This window comes from Aquarana catesbeiana, linkage group LG04 (assembly GCF_042186555.1).
Source record: "Aquarana catesbeiana isolate 2022-GZ linkage group LG04, ASM4218655v1, whole genome shotgun sequence".
NCBI classification, from domain to species: Eukaryota; Metazoa; Chordata; class Amphibia; order Anura; family Ranidae; genus Aquarana; species Aquarana catesbeiana.
The window spans coordinates 112,200,627-112,221,310 of record NC_133327.1 but is presented as its reverse complement, the minus strand read 5'-3'; the positions used below and the strand labels follow the sequence as shown (position 1 = coordinate 112,221,310).

Here is a 20,684-nt window from a genome sequence, read left to right as displayed (position 1 = left end):
ACCTTAAAGTTATATTAAAGTCTTGTTTTTATGTTTAAAAACAGCAAATATGTTATACTTACCCGCTCTGTGCAGTGGTTTTCCACAGAGCGGCCCTGATCCTCCTCTGCATGGGTCCCCCGCCGACCCTCCTGGACCCTCCCTCCTGTAGAGTACCCCCAGAGCAAGCAGCAGAGCCCCTGCTCTGCATGTCTATTCAGACACGGACAAAGACTTAGGGGGCATGCAATAAAAATGCATTACATTAAAGATGGTGGAGCTATAAGACCATGATCCCTTGGGCTGGAGCACCCCATTCCCCTGCCATTACCTCCAATTAGTGTCCACCTGTGTTATAAGAGGAGTCCATTAGTTCTCCCATAAAGAGGAGTGTATTTCTCCCATGGATGAGAAGCAGGATCTTTCATTCTATCAATAGTATAGGACACACTGATAATGGGGTACTTTGACGCAGTAGTGGGCTTAAGCGCTATATGGCCATATGGTGTGACCAGATCCCCATATTTTTGCTTATTTACTGAATATGTTGAGGTGTTTTAAATAGCCTTGCACAATTTAAATGTCATTTTTGTATGTGTGCGCTGTAATCTTTTGTTCTATTCAGACACAGAGTCGCGGCTCAGCCCTGCCTCCTTTCTCTCCTCATTGGCTCACTGAGTTTGATTGACAGCAGTGCTAGCCCATGGCATCCTGCTGTCTCAGCCAATGAGAAGGGAGACATTCGAGACTCTCGTGCAACATCGCTGGATCGAGATGGGGCTCGGGTAAGTATGGGGGGGGTGCTGAGGGGGGAGCTGCGCACATAAGGTTTTTTATCTTAATGCATAGAATGCATTAAGATGAAAAACCTTCTGACTTTAGGACCACTTTAAGTCTTTGCATGTGTTATGCCTTTAATTAAAGTGTTACTAAAGTCAAAACTTTTTTTAATTAAAATAACAAACATGTTATACTTACCTGCTCTGTGCAGTGGTATTTCACAGAGTGGCCCCAATCTTCCTCTTCTCGGGTCCCCAGCTGCGATCTTGGCTCCTCCTCTTCTTTTGAGGGACTACCATAGCCAGCCGCTGGCTATGGGGAGAGCTTAGTCCCCATGCTCTCGACCTGTGTGTCTATGGACCTCGGCCCGCCCCCTACTTCCTCCTCACTGCATCTGACTGACAGCAGCAAGAGCACAGGGCTGATCTCTTCTTCCCTCTCTTCTCCTTCACACAAGGGAAGGGGGAGCACAGGGACACTGAAACGTTTTTTTACCTTAAAGGATATGTAATTTTTTTTTTTTTTAAACAGACATATCATACTTACCTCCTCTGTGCAGTTTTGCACAGAGTGGCACTGATTCTCCTCTTCTAGGGTCCCTGAGTGGCGCTCCTGGCTCCTCCTCTTCTCGAGTGCCCAGTCGGAGAAGCGCTCTCCCTCGGGGCACACATGTGGGTGCACTCCCATATAATGCTGCTGCGTCCATTGATACAGACAGCAGGACTCGGCTCTGCCCCCCACATCATTGGATTTGATTGACAGCAGCGGGAGCCAATGGCTGCGCTACTATCAATCTATCCCATCAGGACCCGAGACACTGGCTGGAGGTGTTCTCGCCCCCGACGCAGGAACAATCGCACTCAAGTTAGTAAACGGGGGGCTCTGGGGGGCTGGTGCACTACAAAAGGTTTAAAACTCCTTTAATGCAAACAATGTATTAAGGTAAAAAACATTTTTAGGTTTAGTAACACTTTAAATACTGCCTTCTGCCTGTGTCAGAACACAAGTTTAAATCTGCCTGCTAGACCCTCAGCCTGAATGCTGCCTGAATGAACCTTTGCCTTATTGGGGTATACACTCTTGCCTATTTATCATGGTAATTTTATTTAGTGACCATTCACCTACCATCTGTTACCAGTGGAGAAGGCTCAAGTAATGTGACCTGTAGCTGCAGGCACTTTTGAATTATTAATTCTCACAGTTCACAGCAGAAGCAATACAGTCAATCAAGTTGCTCAGCAGCTCAACCCACCCTCTTTCACACTTCCAGAGCATCTGCTCTGTGTTGACATTAGAGATTAAAAGTCTAGATGGTGGTCATGGCTGGGAAGGGGAGTAGGGTGAGCAGAATTGCTGATTTTGATTTTTTTCAGCTTTGAGGATGAAATACAAAACTTAAAAAGGCTGGTATGTTGTGGTAAGACACTAACACATGTTTTACTGAAAACACCACATGGGGGTTGATTTACTAAAACTGGAGTGCAAAATCTGGTGCAGATGTGCATCGTAGCCAATCAGCTTCTAACTTCAACTCGTTCTGTAAAGCTTTGACAAAACAATCTGGAAGGTGATTGGTTTCCATGCAGAGCTGCACTAGATTTTGCACGCTCCAGTTTTTGTAAATCAAGCTCAATGATATTGCAGTGTGGCGCGTTGCAGTGCCATTCATCTTGAAAAGCACCCCAACATAATAACATAACACACTGCAGCATACGTGTTGTAATGCAGCACAGTAAACAGTTGCAAACACTCAAAATGAATTATCTTGTTAATGCAATCCACACAAAATGCACAACAATACATGTTTATTATGTGTGCATTAAGACAATGCACCTGTGTTAACCCTCTGTTACATCCCCTTTTATACTTGTGCGACTTGTCATACGACTTTGGACATCAAAGTCGCATGACAAGTCGTACCTCATGTTTCCAATGACAACCATTCATCTGTGTGTGACTTAAAGTCAGAGGGACTTCAAAGTACTTTTACATGCAACAGTGGTGCAACAGTGTGTCTGACTTTGCAGGCACACAGCAAGTCATATCCAAGTCACACCCATTCAAAATTGTGTCAAAGTGGCATCAAAGTTGCACCAAAGTTGCACAACTTTGGAGTCATACAAGCGTGACAAAGAAAATTCTAAATATTCAGTAAATTTGATCAGACTGTAGGTATCTACAATACTCTAGCACATGACTAGGAATTTTTCTTGTCACAGATTTTATTGGTTTTAACATAGGACATAGAAATACATTGAAGTGAGGGAGACCATCTCAAAAAGAATATACATTGGAGCAGATGGGCAACCAAACAAAACAATACTGAAATGACAGGCAAACACAAAGGATAAATGATGGACAGGATTGTCAGATGATTGATTTGGTATTATTATCACTTTAAGTATGCACAGAGGGGGCTGACGTAGGTGGTTGCATTCAAGCATGGGAACAAACTGTATCTATGATAGAGACAGTGATCTGTATGAATATCATGAATGTGAAGGATCGGAAAGAAGAGGGAGAAAGGGAGAGGTAGTGGGGGGGAGTGTGGAAGCAGGTGGAAATGGGTGGATAGAGGAAGACCTCAAACGATAAATCACGCCCAGGAGGGTAGAGAGAGAAGAGTACAGGTGCAGGAAGAAGAAAGCTCCCCGGAATGGTAGTGCAGTTCTAGTACAGGAGATAGTGAAGCGGGACAAAAGACCAACACGATTACCAAGGCATTAAAAGAGAGTTGTCAAAGTCTGGGGGTAAGCAATGCTTAACCCATGGTTGCCATATTTTCTTGAATTTGCGGATCTTATCGTTTTCTATGGCTTCCATTTTAGCATGGATGAGGGCCTTATTCATTCTGTGCTTAGCTTTGGCCAAAACCAAAGTTGGAGACTTCCACACTTTGGCGATAGTTTGTTTGGCAACTGTGACAAGCTGTAAAAGTAATTGAAACTGATTGCGAGTCAGCTCAGCGAGTTTTCAATTTAAGAGAGCTATTGACTAGGAATTTTTTACTTTGAAGAAAGTAAAAGGAAACTTTGGCAGAGAGGGTGGCTCTGGATGTAGTGTATCCAGACTTTGCTATAGCATTTGCTACAGACCCTTACAAAAACCTATGGTTCTATAAATGTTTTCACACTGGATTCACACTTTTACCCAAAATTCACACATTTGTCTAACTCGATTTGATTGTAAAAATGTGTGAGTCCTGGGTAAAAGTTGTGTAATGCTTGTGAGAACAAAATTAATAAAATAGACTCCCTAATGTGTACATTAAAGTGGTTGTAAAGTCGTGTCATGAAATCTGAACAAAGTACAGATATCTATCTATCTGTAGTGTTTACTTGTCTCTCTCCAAAGCTCTAATGCCTCGTACACAAGATGAGATTATCGGACCAATGATTGTCTGTTTTTTTTTTTGCATTCTACTCTCCATATCGAAAATGAAGAGGTTACTAAAGCTACAAAAATTCCCCTACGACAGAATAAAAATTCAGGAATGATGTCATGTATTGTATTTTCAGACAAAGGCTGTATTGATAAAAACAAAACTCATACAATCTGGTATCGTACGAGAACATTTTTTGTGTTAGTCCCTTTGGATAATTTGAGACGGACTGTCATGATCGGCTCTTGAAAGCTTTGTGTTAACCATCGGATTATCATATGACCGATTCAAAAGTGGCATTTTTCATTTGATTTTCTGATCATATGTACAGGCCTTAGGTGTCATTTCTCTCTGGTGCTTCATTCTTTTGCTATCAGTATGAGTCACTTCTGAAAAGTTTTCCTGACACATGAGATAACATTTGTGTCGGGGAGGGAGATAAGCACGCAGCTTGTCTATTCAGGATACAGCTCTGCATGTACCTTCGTTCCTCTGCCTATGTGGAGGGGATAGGGGGGTGTCCCTTTCCTCCTATCAGCTCCCACACAGTGTATAAGAGCTGTAACTGCAGTTCTCCACCCTCTCCTCTGTACTCCTCACAGATGCAGAAGGGTTTTATCACAATTGTGCTCTTTTGAAGGGATTTAGACAAGAGAAGACTGCAGATAAACAAGTAAAACTTATGAAGGAGGATTTGTTTCATCTCTGTGTATCATCTGAGGCTATTCCCTTCACTGGTTATATAAGAGGGTTTACAACCACTTTAACCACTTGCCCCCCACGCTATAACCGAAAGACGGCTACAGCGTGGGCTTAAATTGCGGATGTCCATAGACTGCGCGCTCTGTGATCGCAGAGTCCGTGAGACTCGGCTGATCATAGATCGGCTAAAGGGCCAATCACAGCAGGCCCTTTACCATGTGATCAGCTGTCAGCCAATGACAGCTGATCATGGAAATAAACAGATGCCGGTTATAGTTTTTTTTCTTCTTTATGCTGAAAAAAAGCCACGACTTGTTAGAGGGATTAGAGGCACATTGGTCCCCTTAGCGCCCGCATGTGCTGCTAATCAGTGCCATCTAACAGCGCCCACCAGTGCCACCTATCAATGCACACCAGTGCCACGTATCAGTGCCCATTTGTGCCATCTATCAGTGCCCACCCGTGCTGCCAATCAGTGCCTCATCATAAGTTCTGCCTACCAGTGCCGCCTATCAGTGCCCATCAGTCCCACCTATCAGTGCAGATCAGTGCCACCTATCCATACCACCCTTCAGTGCAGCCTCATCAGTGCCTCCTGATCAGTGCCCACCAGTGCCACCTCATCAATGCCAATCAGTACAACCTATCAGTGCCACCTATCAGTGCCCCTCAGTGCAGCCTCATTAGTGGACATCAGTGAAGGAAAAAAATTACCTGTTTGCAAAATGTTAAAACAAAATATGAAAAACTGTTTTTTTTCTAAATTTTCTGTATTTTTTTCTATGTTTAGCAAAAAAAAAAAAAAAAAAAAAAAAAAAACAGTGGCGATTAAATACTACCCAACAAAAATAATCAAAATGTCATATGGCTACAGTGTTGCATGGCCGCGCAATTGTCATTCAAAGTATGAGAGCGCTGAAAGCTGAAAATTGACCTGGGCAGGAAGGGGGTATAAGTGCCCAGTAAGCAAGTGGTTAAAAGGATATGTATATTTTCACAGCAAGTGCACCTTCCCACCTCCAGCCTAAAGCTACCCATCCTCCCATGCCCCTAAAGAATACTTACCTTAAAATCATAGCCACAACCTGCTGCAATGTTAAAAGCCCGTGGCTGAAATCTTCCTGCTGATGGTGTCGGTACAGCCTATCACCATAGACTTCCAGAGACTAGAGATGCTCACTGACGGCGATATAAAGACAAGAGCAGGCAAATACCTGCACCACATGCTGCCTGTAAATTTCCACTATTGTTAGTTTATCCACTTTAGTGGCTATGAGATTCAAGAAAAACATGCAATGTCAGTCTACAACTCCAAATGCTAAAAACCGTTTATTTCATTAAAAGACATAAGGGCACAAGAGAGATTTTACCTATGTCAAATTTTCGCCTTAAAACATTACCACATAAACCGATCTTGTATTTTCAGTTCAGTTTTGATCAGCAGCTCATAATAAAGGATGCCCTGAAGTTTGTGAAATAGGCAAATACCTTATAAAAATTTTAGGCAGTATTAGCAAATACTAAATCAACAAAATCTATACACCCTTAAGATGATCAGGAATGAAAATGTTTGCCTTATAAAAATAGAAATACAACATATGTAAAAAGTCGGTGAAAAGCTATTTACTTGAAAGTCACAGCAGGGCATCCTTTGTACTTAAAAAGAGATTTAATATTCAGCTGTGAAACACTTTTATCTGACCGCCAATATGGGAGCCAGGAAGGTATTTTTCATTCATCTGGAATAGCTTGTGTCTTAAGATACATTTTGTAAGGTTCAATGTGATGGACATATGTTTTTTTTTCAACCCAAGGAAATATGAAATGTCAAGGGACATTGCTAGAATTGTGCTGAAATCCACAACCTCATGCTTAGCCCCCAACCCATTTTCCTGGTTGTACTGTGGCCGGTGTAAATAACTGCACCACAGAGACACGTTAACCACTTCAGTACCATACACTTTTACCCCTTTCCTGCCTTGGGCCAACGTTCAGCTTTTAGCGATGTCACATTTTGAATGACAATTGAGCGGTCGTACAACACTGTATCCATGTATTCAAGTGAAATTTTTATCATTTTTTTCACACAAATAGAGCTTTCTTTTGGTGTTATTTAATCACCACTGGAGTTTTTATTATTATTTTTTTTTGCTAATGTTCAAACATTTTGAACAAAAAACAAGTTTTTCTTCCTTTCTGTTATAAAATTTTGCAAATAAATAACCTTTCCTAATAAATTTAGGCCAAATGTATCATGCTACATTTCTTTGGTGAAAAAAACCCAAATCAGTGCATATTATTTAGTCTGTAGGAAAGTAATAGAGTCCACAAACTATGGTATCTGAAATGTGATCTATCCTGATGTACTGACGGCCTATCTCATTTTCTTGAGGCCTGAAAATGCCAGAACAGTACAAATACCCCGAAATGACCCCTTTTTGGAAAGTAGACAGTCCAAGGTATTTAGTAAAAGGCATGGAGTGTTTTTTGAAGTTGTTATATTTTGGAAAATGAAGAAATTTAAAAAAAATATTTTTTTTTCACATTTTACATAAGGTCACCAGTGCAGTACATATAACTGGTGTGACGGTGAGCAGGGACATAATTAACTTGACTTGACTAGAGCAATACAGTATTACCATAGTAATACTGTACTGCTCTAGTCAAGTCAAGTTAATTATGGTGATCAGGACTTTTCTTTTTTACACACTATGATTGCTTATAGCACTGTATTTCACTGATATAAGCAAGCAGTTTTACTGAATGAAATAGATTCATTCAGTGTGTTGTTGTTGTGATTAGCTGTGATTGGCCACAGCTAATCACATGGTACAGATGGGCTGTGATTGGCCCTGTGTACCATGTGATCACAATGATTAATAACAGCTAGCAAAACAACTGTACACAATGAATGGCATGAATCAAAGCCATTCCTTGTTTACAACTGTCATATGATCTGCTGTGATTTGCCACAGTAATCATACGGTACCAGCAGCAGGCCGGTACTCTGATCAGTCATCCACTGTGTCCAGTATAGGCAGCGGGTGACAGATCGCGAGGCATGTTCTGGGAAGGATGCCCACCCAAAACAATAGGTCTCCCGTTCGGACTCCATTTTGAGATGGGCCAGGCGGGAGGCGGTTAAAAGTGTGTGACCTTTCACGCTTATCTACAGGAGAGAGAAGTATTACAGAATAAGTTGCATACCCCACTAAAGTTGGCCATACACACTTAACAAACGTTAGGTGCATAACAGCATCAATCTGGAAATGTCAGATGAAGTTGTATGACGAAACGTGTCATACTGGGACCACAATCGCATTGGTACCAATGAGTGGTGAGAGGCAAACTTAAATAGCAGGCAGAGATTCAAGTGTTGATATATTGAGATTTATGCTGTTATACACCTAACGTTTATAAGTGTGTTTTTAACGGGGGATGGCTTTTTACTAATAATTATCATACAAGATTATGCTATGGAGTGTTGTTTTGTCTTCTTGTAATACATGCAATGCCAGGACGAGTGTCCTGATAAGTGTGATATCAATCGTTAGAGGATGTTTAAGAGATAATGTGAGATTATACTGGGATCTGACAGACATTGAATTTATACACACACACACACTGTTTTTACACTGAGGGAGCACTGCTAATGCTTTAAAGATTCTCTTTAAGACATAAGTATTTGATTAGATGGATTAACCTTAAAGCAGCAGTTATTGTGTAGAGGAATTGTAATTTGTACCATTTGATATGCATGATCGCTTTGGAAAGTGGGATTTTTTATTCATTTTTTATGATTGATATTGGAAAGTAGCACATAGTATTTCAAGCAGCTGAGCCTTCAGTTAACTAATAAAGTGGAAGGAGGGGGTGCGGGGGTTGGTGGAATGAGGAGCAGACCAGACAATAGGCTGACTTATTAACCACTTAAGGACCGAGCCTCTTTCTGAGATTTGTTGTTTACAAGTTAAAAACAGTTTTTTTTGCTTGAAAATTACATAGAACCCCCAAACATTATACATTTTTTTCTAACACCCTAGAGAATAAAATGGCAGTTGTTGCAATACTTTCTGTCACACCGTATTTGCGCAGCGGTCTTACAAGCGCACTTTTTTTTTAAAAAATACACTTTTTTGAATTAAAAAATAAGACAACAGTAAAGTTAGCCCAATTTTTTTGATATTGTAAAAGATAATGTTACGCCGAGTAAATTGATACCCAACATGTCACACTTCAAAATTGGAATGGCGTCAAACTTTTACCCTTAAAAATCTCCATAGGCGACATTTAAAAAAATTCTACAGGTTGTATGTTTTAAGTTACAGAGGAGATCTAGGGCTAGAATTATTGCTCTCGCTCTACCGATCGCGGCTATACCTCACATGTGTGGTTTGAACACCTTTTTCATATGCGTGCGATACTCACGTATGCGTTTGTTTCTGCACGCCAGCTCGTCAGGACGGGGCGCGTTTAAAAAAAAATATATATATATTTTTTTATTATTTATTTTACCTTTTTATTTTTACACTGTTTAAAAAAAAAAAAAGTCATTTTTATTCCTTTTACAAGGAATGTAAACATCCCTTGTAATAGAAAAAAGCATGACAGGACCTCTTAAATATGGGATCTGGGGTCAAAAAGACCTCAGATCTCATATGTAGACTAAAATGCAATAAAAAAAAAATACATTGTCATTTAAAAAAAATGTCCCTTTAAGAGCTGTGGGCTTCCGCCCAGCATTTGTATGGAGACGGGTGGGGGCCATCTTACCTTCACTCGTCTCCATGCACAGCTAACGTCAGGACGCGATCACCTCCGCCGCTGCCGATGGCTCTGGTAAGCGGCGGGAAGGGGGGCCCCTCTCCTGCTGCCGATAAAAGGGATCTTGCGGCGAATCCGACACAGAGACCACTTTTATCTTGTAGCGGAACGCCTGCTAAAGATGAGGATACTGGGGTTATGGCAGCTAGCTGCTGCCATAACAACGATATCCTCCTTCAAAGTACAGACGTATAACGACGGTGGGCATCCGTAACTGGTTAAAACTGGAGTGCGCAAAATCTGGTGCAGCCCTGCATAGAAACCAAACAGCTTCCATTTTTGTTTATTGTCAAAACTCAAGTGAACAAGCTGAAGTTAGAAGCTGACTAGCTACCATTAACAGCTGCACCAGATTTTTCATTCCTCAGCTTTAGTCAATCAATCCCAAAGGCTTATCAAGGGGCAAACAATAGCTAGCAGGACATGTTCTGTATTTTGCCTAATCAACTGTTCATCTGCACTTACATTCATGGTGACTTCCTATAGATATACATTCTCTGTCCTTTTTGTTATACAGTATCTCACAAAAGTGAGTACACCCCTCACATTTTTGTAAATATTTTATTACATCTTTTCATGTGACAACACTGAAGAAATTACACTTAGCTACAATGTAAAGTAGTGAGTGTACAGCTTGTATAACAGTGTAAACTTGCTGTCCCCTCAAAATAACTTAACACACAGCCATTAATGTCTAAACCACTGGCAACAAAAGTGAGTACACCCCTAAGTGAAAATGTCCAAATTGGGCCCAATTAGCCATTTTCCCTCCCCAGTGTCATGTGACTAGTTAGTGTTACAAGGTCCCAGGTGTGAATGGGGAGCAGGTGTGTTAAATTTGGTGTTATCGCTCTCACTCTCTCTGGTCACTAAAAGGTTAAAATGGCACCTAATGGCAAAGAACTCTCTGAGGATCTGAAAAAAAAATATTTTTGCTCTACATAGAGATGACCTAGGCTATAAGAAGATTGCCAAGACCCTGAAACTGAGCTGCAGCACGGTGGCCAAGACCTTACAGCTGTTTAACAGGACAGGTTCCACTTAAAACAGGCCTTGCCATGGTCGGCCAAAGAAGTTGAGTGCACGTGCTCAGCGTCAAATCCAGAGGTTGTCTTTGGGAAATAGACATTTGAGTGCTGCCAGCATTGCTGTTGAGGTTAGAGAGGTGGGGGTGGTGGGAGTGTCATGGTCTGGGGCTGCATGAGTGCTGCTGGCACTGGGGAGCTACAGTTCATTGAGGGAACCATGAATGCCAACATGTACTGTGACATACTGAAGCAAAGCATGATCCCCTCCCCTCGGAGACTGGGTAACAGGGCAGTATTCTATTATGATAACGACCCCAAACACCTCCGAGACGACTACTGCCTTGCTAAAGAAGCTGAGAGTAAAGGTGATGGACTGGCCAAGCATGTCTCCAGACCTAAACCCTATTGAACATCTGTGGGGCATCCTCAAACAGAAGGTGGAGGAGCGCAAGGTCTCTAACATCCACCAGCTTTGTGATGTTGTCATGGAGGAGTGGAAGAGGACTCCAGTGGCAACCTGTGAAGCTCTGGTGAACTCCATGCCCAAGAGGGCTAATTAAGGCAGTGCTGAAATATAATGGTGACCACACAAAATATTGACAATTTGGGCCCAATTTGGACATTTTCACTTAGGGGTCTACTCACTTTTGTTGCCAGCGGTTTAGACATTAATGGCTGTGTGTTGAGTTATTTTGAGGGGACAGCAAATTTACACTGTTATACAAGCTGTACTCTCACTACATTACATTGTAGCAAAGTGTCATTTCTTCAGTGTTGTCACATGAAAAGGTATAATAAAATATTTACAAAAATGTGAGGGGTGTACTCAATTTTGTGAGATACTGTAGTTCATGAGGAAATATAATGCTATCATCCTATTTTCAAGTTCCAAGCCTGTAACAAATCCTTTTATACAACAATGTAAAAGAAGTATATTTACATCCAAGAAGGGTTTATAGAAAGCACCATCTCAAATAATTGCAAACATTTACAAACCATGTGAAGTACTGGAGATAAATATTTAAAGCTGGAGTCATTATGTGAGATGTTTTCTCACAGGTTTACCTCCTGTGTTATAATCCTACTGAACAGCACAATGCAGACATTTTCCCCTTGGCCAGTGATATATAACAACCTTATCCAGCTACATGGCATATGTTAAAAGCAAGCAATATATTTCAAGGTATGTAAACATTTAATGGAATAGCTATAAAAGTTTATTAATAGGGCCTCCAATCACTTGTGTTTTAAGTTTACTAGCTATTAAATACTTCCTGCATTTGTTGTTAGGCCCCACACATGGCATAATCAAGACAGTATGGTTCTATTTCTGTTGAATGCAGTTAGTGTGGTTGGTGTTACAGAACTTTATAGGAATTGAAAAAGAAGAAACACTACGTTAACAGGGATCCATTTATCTATGTTGCTGATAAAAGCTGACCTAGCATAGATTTATTTTTTTCATGCACACATAACAGGCAATCTGTAAGCCTAGAACATACAGGTATTTATCACCTTTCAAAGGGATCACACAAGTTCCAGAATTTACCTTCATCTTCCTTCTAACCCTGAGGGCTTGTACCATTTGTTATACTGACCCAGGTATGATGGATTATGTAAAACCTGCTGCCTATGCAGTAGACATTATGTTCTATGTGTAGTCTTAATGTCGGGCGCAGTGCAGACCCTTTCTGTGTTATTTGTAATTCTGTGATTTGACAGAAAATGACAGTGTACAGTCTAAATGAGAGAGGACAGGAGGAGGAAACATGGAAGAAATGGTTCCTCTGGCTTGCAGCAGAGCCAGATTCTCAGCAGGCTTTTTTTGGCTGATCATAACAAAGTGTAACTTAAAGTGATTGTAAGCTCTTACCTATAGTGTAACTGGTGAAGTGATTAGCCTATTAGCCTATTAGTGATACACAGAGGTGAAGCAAACCCTCCTATATAAGTTGTACCTGTGTATTTCCAGCAATTTGTCAAGGATTTTTCACAGACTCACAAGGCAGGGGGTGGAGAGCTGTATTTCCAGACTTTACAAGAGCTCTGCAAACTGATTGGATGGAAGGGACACAAACCCTTCACACAGCACACAGGGACAAAGACTATAGAAATATGTTCTTTGTTCAGATTTTATGTCTGTGGTTTAGAACCACTTTAAATGAAGCTCAATGGTTATTTTTGCTAGCAAAATGTTCCATTTTCTTCTTTAGAAAAATTATACCATTGCTGTGACATGCAGTATATTTAATTAGAGCTCTTCTTCAAGGATTAACTCTTTCTTTTAATCCTGACATTGCTTGAGTAGAGTACAGTAACCCTGTGATTGATAGTTCACTCCTTGCTCTGGGAATGCTCTGAAATTCTACAAGCTGGAGATTCCCAACTTTTGCTCTGCTCTTCTAGCGTGTAGTTATACATAGATCTGATTTTTAAAAAATAAATTACCTCAGTCCTGGTTCAAACAAACCCTTCCTATTCTACAGAAAAGACAGCTACCCAGCAATGGGTCCATGGCCTTTCTAAAAGTTCTGGAGGAGGAGTTAACATTGATTTTACATATTGGTTTCAATTGCTCTTAAATGAATTCTGTTTGAAGGTGGCGTGCAAATTAAACACTTCAATGCTTCAAAGTATGTCTTAACCTTGCTAGAAATAGCCATACAGGAATACATACTGCAAGATGAAAGTCTTTATTTAGCAAGTTCCAACGCACTATTACCAACTAACATGTTCCTGTGAAAGTGGCTGTATGTCTAAGTGGGTGCTGAATTGACCACTGGATGGAACCGTGAGCAATCAGAATGAGGAATGTCACCAGCACACCATGGGTCTCCCAATAAATGGGTCCAAAGTTTTATTCAGCGATGCCATTGTTACAGCAAACAGCAACCTCATTCTTTTTTTTAGCATAGGAACACAAATTAATAGAACAAAAAATGAACCATTAGCTAGTTTGTAGTCTTGATGGCATGCATAATATTCATTGATATACCTATGTTTCAGACAACCTTTCTAGTACTGTAGAGATAAAGAAACACTAAGCACATAGGCGTGCGCACAGGGTGTGCCAGGTGTGCCTGGGCACACCCTAATCACCCTGTGCTGGGCAGATTCCCCCTGCTGCTTGGCTGCAGAGAAATGGACTGGGGAATCTCTGTCCCCGGTCCCTTTCTTTGTCTCAAAAGTGAAACATCAGGGGCCTATTTAGACCCCTGATATTTCACCAAAGCCCCAATGGGGCCCCTAAAAAGATTGTAAAAAACAATAATAAAAATAAAATGTAATACAAAAATAAACTATTGACATAGTCCACTGCTCTACCGATGCTGTCCATTACCCTACTGCCCTATATATTTATACACACACACGCAAGTGTGTTAGAGCTTTGGGGTGCACACCCTAATGCAACAGCTGTGCACACCTATGACTAAGCACAGCTTGATTCAGAATATATGTACTTACGTTCATTCATGTTATAACTGGAGAGATCAGGATAGCTTCTCTGCTTAGGCCTCATAGCTGAAAAAAAGAAACATAATAAGTTTAAAATCCTGAATAAAAATAAATTAACAAAATACTTAACGTGCTGAATTTATTAGATTAATACTAATCTTAAAAAATTATCTACAAGTGCAAAAAAGAAAAGGGGAAAAGAATATGGCATAGACAGTTGTCACTGACAAATATCCTACATATGATACATAAATACTGCCCTACAATAGCCTAAATTCTCACCCATAAAATAACCCACTCATTCGTAAAATAAATATAAATGCTCGCATTAAAGCATCTCTACTACCTAGTGGCCACACACAGTTGTGTGCTCCATTTATGGTTTTAAAGCCAAGACAAAATAATTAGAAAATGTACTTAATTGGTTATTTTCATTTTGAAATTACCTAACTTTTAAATGTGAGCTCCAGAAAGCTTGGTACTGATGTTTTGAACTACAGTGTTTCCAGCTGCAAAACTGATTTCCATTCCATATTGTTCCATTGAAGTCCATATCACTGAATTGCAAAGCATCTGCTTTTCACTCAGATCACAAAGTCACTGGAGGCTAGGGGTTTCCCCTAAAAAAAGAGCCCCTGGCTTCAAAAACAAGCCTTTGGGCTACAGTAGGTCAAAATCTGAGGTGGACTATTAACTATTTCCCGCCCATAGGATGTACCTGTACATCCTTGGGTTAAAGTAGTTATACCGGGGCCATGGCTGCAGCTGCAGTCATGCCCCCTGTATAATTTTTTTCAGCTGGAGAGGCTTCACAATGTAAAAGTGATCCAAGAGGCTAAAAAACACTGGATCACTTTTACATGTGGTGGAAGAGCTACTCCCTCACCTGCTTTTGGTACCTTTCCAGGCTCTCCTGTTCTACCTAGAGATGACCGAGGACCGGAAGTTCTCCGATCATTTCTCTGGTCTAAGAAACCGGAAGCAACGGGGATTTTGTACCTTTCAGTTTTGCTCAGATGTACACAAGCGGTTACTGGCTTGTGAAAGCATCTTACCACACCAATCTTGGTTTGATCAGATGTTTTTAAGGGCAGATGAGAGATCTGGAGAGACCCCAGACATCTCAGTAAAGAGAATGTGTCACTGTCCATGCTATCACATTGGATGTTGATGATAGCAATAAACAAAAAAATTAGGATTTTTTCGGCATACTTACCTGTAAAATCCTTTTCTTTAAGTACATCATGGGACACAGTCAGGCTAATATTCATTACCTGCTGGCATATACTTCATCTCCAGGTGAAAAGACACTGGTAGATCAAAGGTCTTTAGACAGAAAGTTATCCCCTATATAACCCCTCCCATACAGGAAGTACTTCAGTTTTGTAGCAAGCACCGAATCCTCAAAAAAGAGGGGAGGGATCTCTGTGTTCCATGATGTACTCAAAGAAAAGGATTTTATAGGTAAGTATGACAAAAAAATCCTATTTTCTTCTTCATACATCATGGGACACAGAGTCAGGCTAATATTCATTACCTGCTGGGATGTCCCAGAGCAATAGCCTTGAGGGGAGGGAGACACCCTGCCAAACAATAGCCAACAGAACTTATACGGCAGCCCACAGTACACTGTGGCCGAAAGCCGAATCCTCGGCTGCTCGAACATCCACTTGATAACATTTTGTGAATGTATGCACTGAAGACCAGGTAGCAGCCTTACAAATCTGAGCCGCAGATACCTGATGGCGAAAAGCCCAGGAGGTTCCTACACCCCTGGTAGAATGAGCTCTCACCCTAAAGGGAGGAGCTTTACGTTTCAGACAGTAGGCCTGAATGACCAATTGACGGACCCAATTGGCAATGGAAGTTTTGAAAGCTGCCTGCCCTTTCTCGGGTCCTTTTGATAAAACAAAAAAGGAGTCTGATCCTCGGATCTCTCCAGATCTAGACAAATTAACCTTGACTGCCCAGACAATGTCAAAGGATTGCAGTCGTCTTTTTTTCCGCCGAACGAGGCTGAGAGAAAAAAGAAGGCAAAATAATGTCCTGATTTAAATGAAAGGCCGACACCACTTTTGGCAAAAAGGATGGAACAGGTTGTAACACGACCCTGTCGTGGTGAAGGATCAAGTACGGTTCCCTGCATGAAAGGGCCGCCAACTCAGACTCCCTTCTAGCCAAGGTGATAGCCATCAGGAAGGCTAGCTTGCGTGACAGCAAGTCTAATGGAATTTCCTTGATAGGTTCAAATGGCTGTTTCTGTAACACAGACAGCACCAAGTTCAAGTCCCAAGGACACATAGGTGACCCAATGGGGGCAGCAAGCAAGTTTCCCCCTGCATAAAGGTTCGGATCAGTGAATGGGAGGCTAAAGGCCTTTGGAAAAATACTGATAGGGCCAAAACTTGACCTCTGATTGTACTCAAAGCCAATTTGATTTCCACAGCTGACTGTAGAAAAGAGAAATCTCCCAATCACGTATTTCCGAGGATGCCATTTTTTGGCTTCACACCAAGCAATATAAGTCTTACAGACCTTATGATAGATCTTCCTAGTGACAGCTTTTCTAGCATTCACTAGGGTAGACACCACTGGTCCCGAGATGCCACAGTCCTTTAACAAGAACATTGGATAATCCAGAGCTTGAACTCTTCTGTTCCAAGCCAACAAGATGTCTTGTTGTAGAGGCCTGGAATGGAACTGGGCATAGGGCACCACCTCGAAGGAGGATACCATCCTCCCTAGAAGACTCATACAGAGCCAAATGGAGGGTTGTCTGGTGCCCCTTATCTGACGCACCTGATTCTTCAGGGCACAATCCTTGCAGGTTGCAAGAATACTCTTGCTTGGACCGTATCTAGGATCGGACCTAAATACTTTAGACCTTGAGCTGGTTTCAAGGCTGACTTTTCGTTATTTCTGATCCAGCCTAAGCTTTTCAAATACCACACTGTGCATGTTATGCTATGTTCTATAGCCTGTAATGAGTGATCTCTGAGCAGGAGGTCCTCCAGATACCCAAGCACCAGGATCCTTGGGCCCTTCAAAGACCCAGTACTGATGCTAGAACCTTTGTGAACACCTGGGGAGCTGAAGCAAGCCTGAAGGGTAGAGTCAAAAACAGAAAATGAGATTCCTCTACTGCAAATGGCAGGAACCTTTGATGAGGCTGAAAGATAGATATGTGTAAATACACATCTTTTATATTGATGGAGGCTAAAAAGTCTTCCATCTGGAGCGAGGCTACAATTGAGCAGACAGACTCCATCTAAAAAGACTGGATTAGTAGATACTGGTTCAGGGATCTTGTGACCCTGTTTGGTTTCTAAACCATAAAACAGGTTCGCTCTTTCGGATACAGGATCCATCACTCCTTGATGCGCTAAATGATGTAGTGCCTGAAACAATAAGTCTCTTTTTGGAGGATCCGAGGTAATGCTGGATCTTAAAAACCTCTCAGGGGCAACTCCAGATGGAAACCGCAGGATATAATTGGGGTGACCCACTCATCCTGAATTATCATTCTCCAAATGTCTGCAAAGTGCAGCAGCCTTCCCCCCACCCAATGGAGTGGGAGCGTCCCCTCAAAAGGAGGGCTTGGTGCTGGGTTTAGAAGAATTTTGGACCCAGGCCTTTTTCTGGCCCTGGCCTTGTGGCTTGCCCCTGGCCCTAGCGCTCTGTTGGCGGCGGAACTGCCTTGGCGCTGAGACATTTGAGGAAGTAGCCCCTGAAGTTTTAGACGAGGGATGCCTGATGCTTTTCTTCACAGAAAGTAGAGAACTCTTCCCTCCGGAAATCATTTGGATATATTTGTCTAAATGATCACCAAATAAATGTTCTCCATGAAAAGGGAAACCTGCCAATAACTTTTCACAAGGAAGCTCGGCTGACCAGTTTTCAAGCCACAAAAGTCTGTGCATATGTACAGACAAGAGAGCCAAATGAGAAACCTGCTGTATTGAAACCTTTTAAGGCGTCAACAGCAAAACACAGCGCTCGAGGAATATCTGTCTTATTTTCAGGCAGACCATCCTCCTGGTTAGGCCTTTCAGACCGTATGACCCGATCCTTTACGGACTGGCAGATACCAATTGCTGCAACAGCTGGCTGAATAGCTGAACTGGCCAAAGAAAAGGAAGCCTTTAATAATGACTCCAATTTCTTGTCAACAGGTTCTTTCTAGCCCTGTGTGTTATCTACTGGACAAGTTAAGTTGTTTAAGGAAGAGACTGCCTCATCTACAGCTGGCATGCTCCCTTTTTAACAAACTTTCCATCCATGGGCTATAAAAAGGGAAAACCTCTTAAGAGGAACAAAATCCTGTCAGGATGTTCCCAATCAGCATACACAGCATTTTCCAGCAGGGGGTGTAGGGGGAAAGCCTGTGCAGCCTGAGGAGGCCTCAGGGATCCCAAGAGGACCAGGGGGGCTTAGTCACCTCTGCAAGAGGCAACTGAAATGTAGAACGAACCATTTCGGTCAGAGTCAGGATGAAAAGCATCTGCAGCTGAGAGGCAGACATCAACTGGATATTTTTTTGTCCAGATTGCTCGGAAGCAGACTCATCCACCAGGCCCTCCACAGAATTCTGTGCTTTTAGCTCTTCCCCATTCTCTACCTATTCCTGCTCCAAACTAGGAGGCTCCAGGGAGGGGGATCTGTCACGCTTCTTCCCACTATTTCAGGATGGAGGCAATCCTGCCAGCAATCCTGTGCTCTAACCCGGCTAGGGCCGAGGAGAGTTCATCCTTGGTGATAAAGGGGGAAGTAGCAGCTTTGACTACAGGCACAATACCAGATAGGCGCAGCAGCTCAGATTGCCCGGAAGCCTCTGGTTCTTCAGGGGATACAACACTAGGGATACGACTAGGTTCATCAGGAACTACTAACAACATAGGTGTGCCATTCCCTATAGTGTTAGTCCCACTCCTTTTTTTTTTTAAGACATTTACTAGCCACAAAATGAGAGTACTTGGCTGTGGTATTAAAACACCTCAGAAGAGAGACCCTTTCATAGGGCTCACCAAGCCCCTATGCAACAATCCTGCTAAGCACCTTACCCTGCCAAGCAACACTTGGTGACTCACGTGACCCGGGTAAGGAGAAATGAACCGCTGCAAGTGCCTATTCAGGGTCTGCTCTGTGTCCCACAGCTGCCTTCTGGAAGCACCATGCTTGGCATATACAGCTTAAATAAGCTGGCTGTGCGCCGGAACGTTCCGTGCATGCATGGTCCCGGCGAATGGGCGTGGCTGTATTCGCATATGACGTGAATCTTCGTGCGCCCAGATAAAGACTACTGCACATGTGCGGCGAAGCCGTGTGCACCATGGCCACCAAACAAACTGCTAAGTCCAGCGGCACTTTTGCAAATGCATGTGCGCTATGGCCGCCAAACAAACTGCTAAGTCCAGCGGCACTTCTGTGAATGCATGTGCACCATGGCCACCAAAACAAACAACTGCTGAGCACAGCGGCATGTTGAACCAAGGCGAAATGGCGCACCGTCGTGCACCATCATACAGGTAAAAAACAGCCAGACACAAGCAAAAAAGTACACTTTGCAAACACCCACAGATAGCCCAAAACTCCTCCGTATGGTCACCGCACACAGGTGTCCATCCTCTAGCTAGCTTTACTGATTGTTACAATCACTGGGACACCCCACAATAATTAAAGGGGTTTCACTTATCCATCCAGGCGCAGGGCAGCTTAGAAACTAACAGCCCAAACTTCACCCATCACGACGGGTTCCTGTCACTTGAAGACCTTCAAGAACTGGGTAACCTTTTCATGTTTAGGGTCCACTCCCTTGGACCTGTACAGCACCCTGCAGGAATGCCTTAGCGCTGTGGTGTCCAGGATTCCACTTTGCAGGGTCCAGCACCCAGGGGCCGCATTACAGGCAAAACATTGCAGAATCTTGAGTCTTCTTTGCGAGGCTCGGGTACCATTTATCTAAGCATATAAAGCCTGTGTCAAATGGATCAGATCGGTCGATCCCTTGATTCATTTAAGAGCCGTTTGTGGGACTAGAGACCAGGAGCTCAGAGAGCTCAAACAAACCGTGCCATCTACCTTGCAGACACTGGTAAAAAACTGAAGTGCTTCCTGTATGGGAGGGGTTCACTTCCTGTCTAAAAACCTTTGGTCTACCAGTGTCCATTCACCTAGAGATGAAGTATAACCCAGCAGGTAATGAATATTAGCCTGACTCTGTGTCCCATGATATATGAAAAAGAAAATAGACACAGTGTAAAAATAAATAAATAAGTAATAAAATAAAAAACTGTAAACCACCCCGCTCACGTGAAAAGGCAAATACATACGTCAGTTGCTCATGCATATGTAAATGGTGATAGCACCACACATGTGAGGTATTGCCGCAAACGTTATAGCGAGAGTAATAATTCTAGCACCAGACCTCCTGTGTAACGTTAAACTAGTAACCTGCAAAGGCTTTTAAAGCATCAACTATGGAGATTTTTAGGTACAGTAGTTTGTTGCCATTCCACAGGCGTATGCAATTTTAA

The 20,684-nt window shown here is 42.3% G+C and overlaps 1 protein-coding gene across 3 annotated transcripts in view; it reads right to left on the bottom strand.

Moving 5' to 3' along the window:
- SH3YL1 (SH3 and SYLF domain containing 1) overlaps positions 1-20,684 on the bottom strand; it is a 264,690-nt gene that overhangs the window by 91,426 nt on the left and 152,580 nt on the right. For all 3 annotated transcript variants that reach the window (XM_073625460.1, XM_073625461.1, XM_073625462.1), the window contains exon 9: positions 14,161-14,217. In XM_073625460.1, coding sequence (XP_073481561.1) covers positions 14,161-14,217 — 57 coding nt within the window. The remainder of the gene's footprint in view (positions 1-14,160; positions 14,218-20,684) is intronic.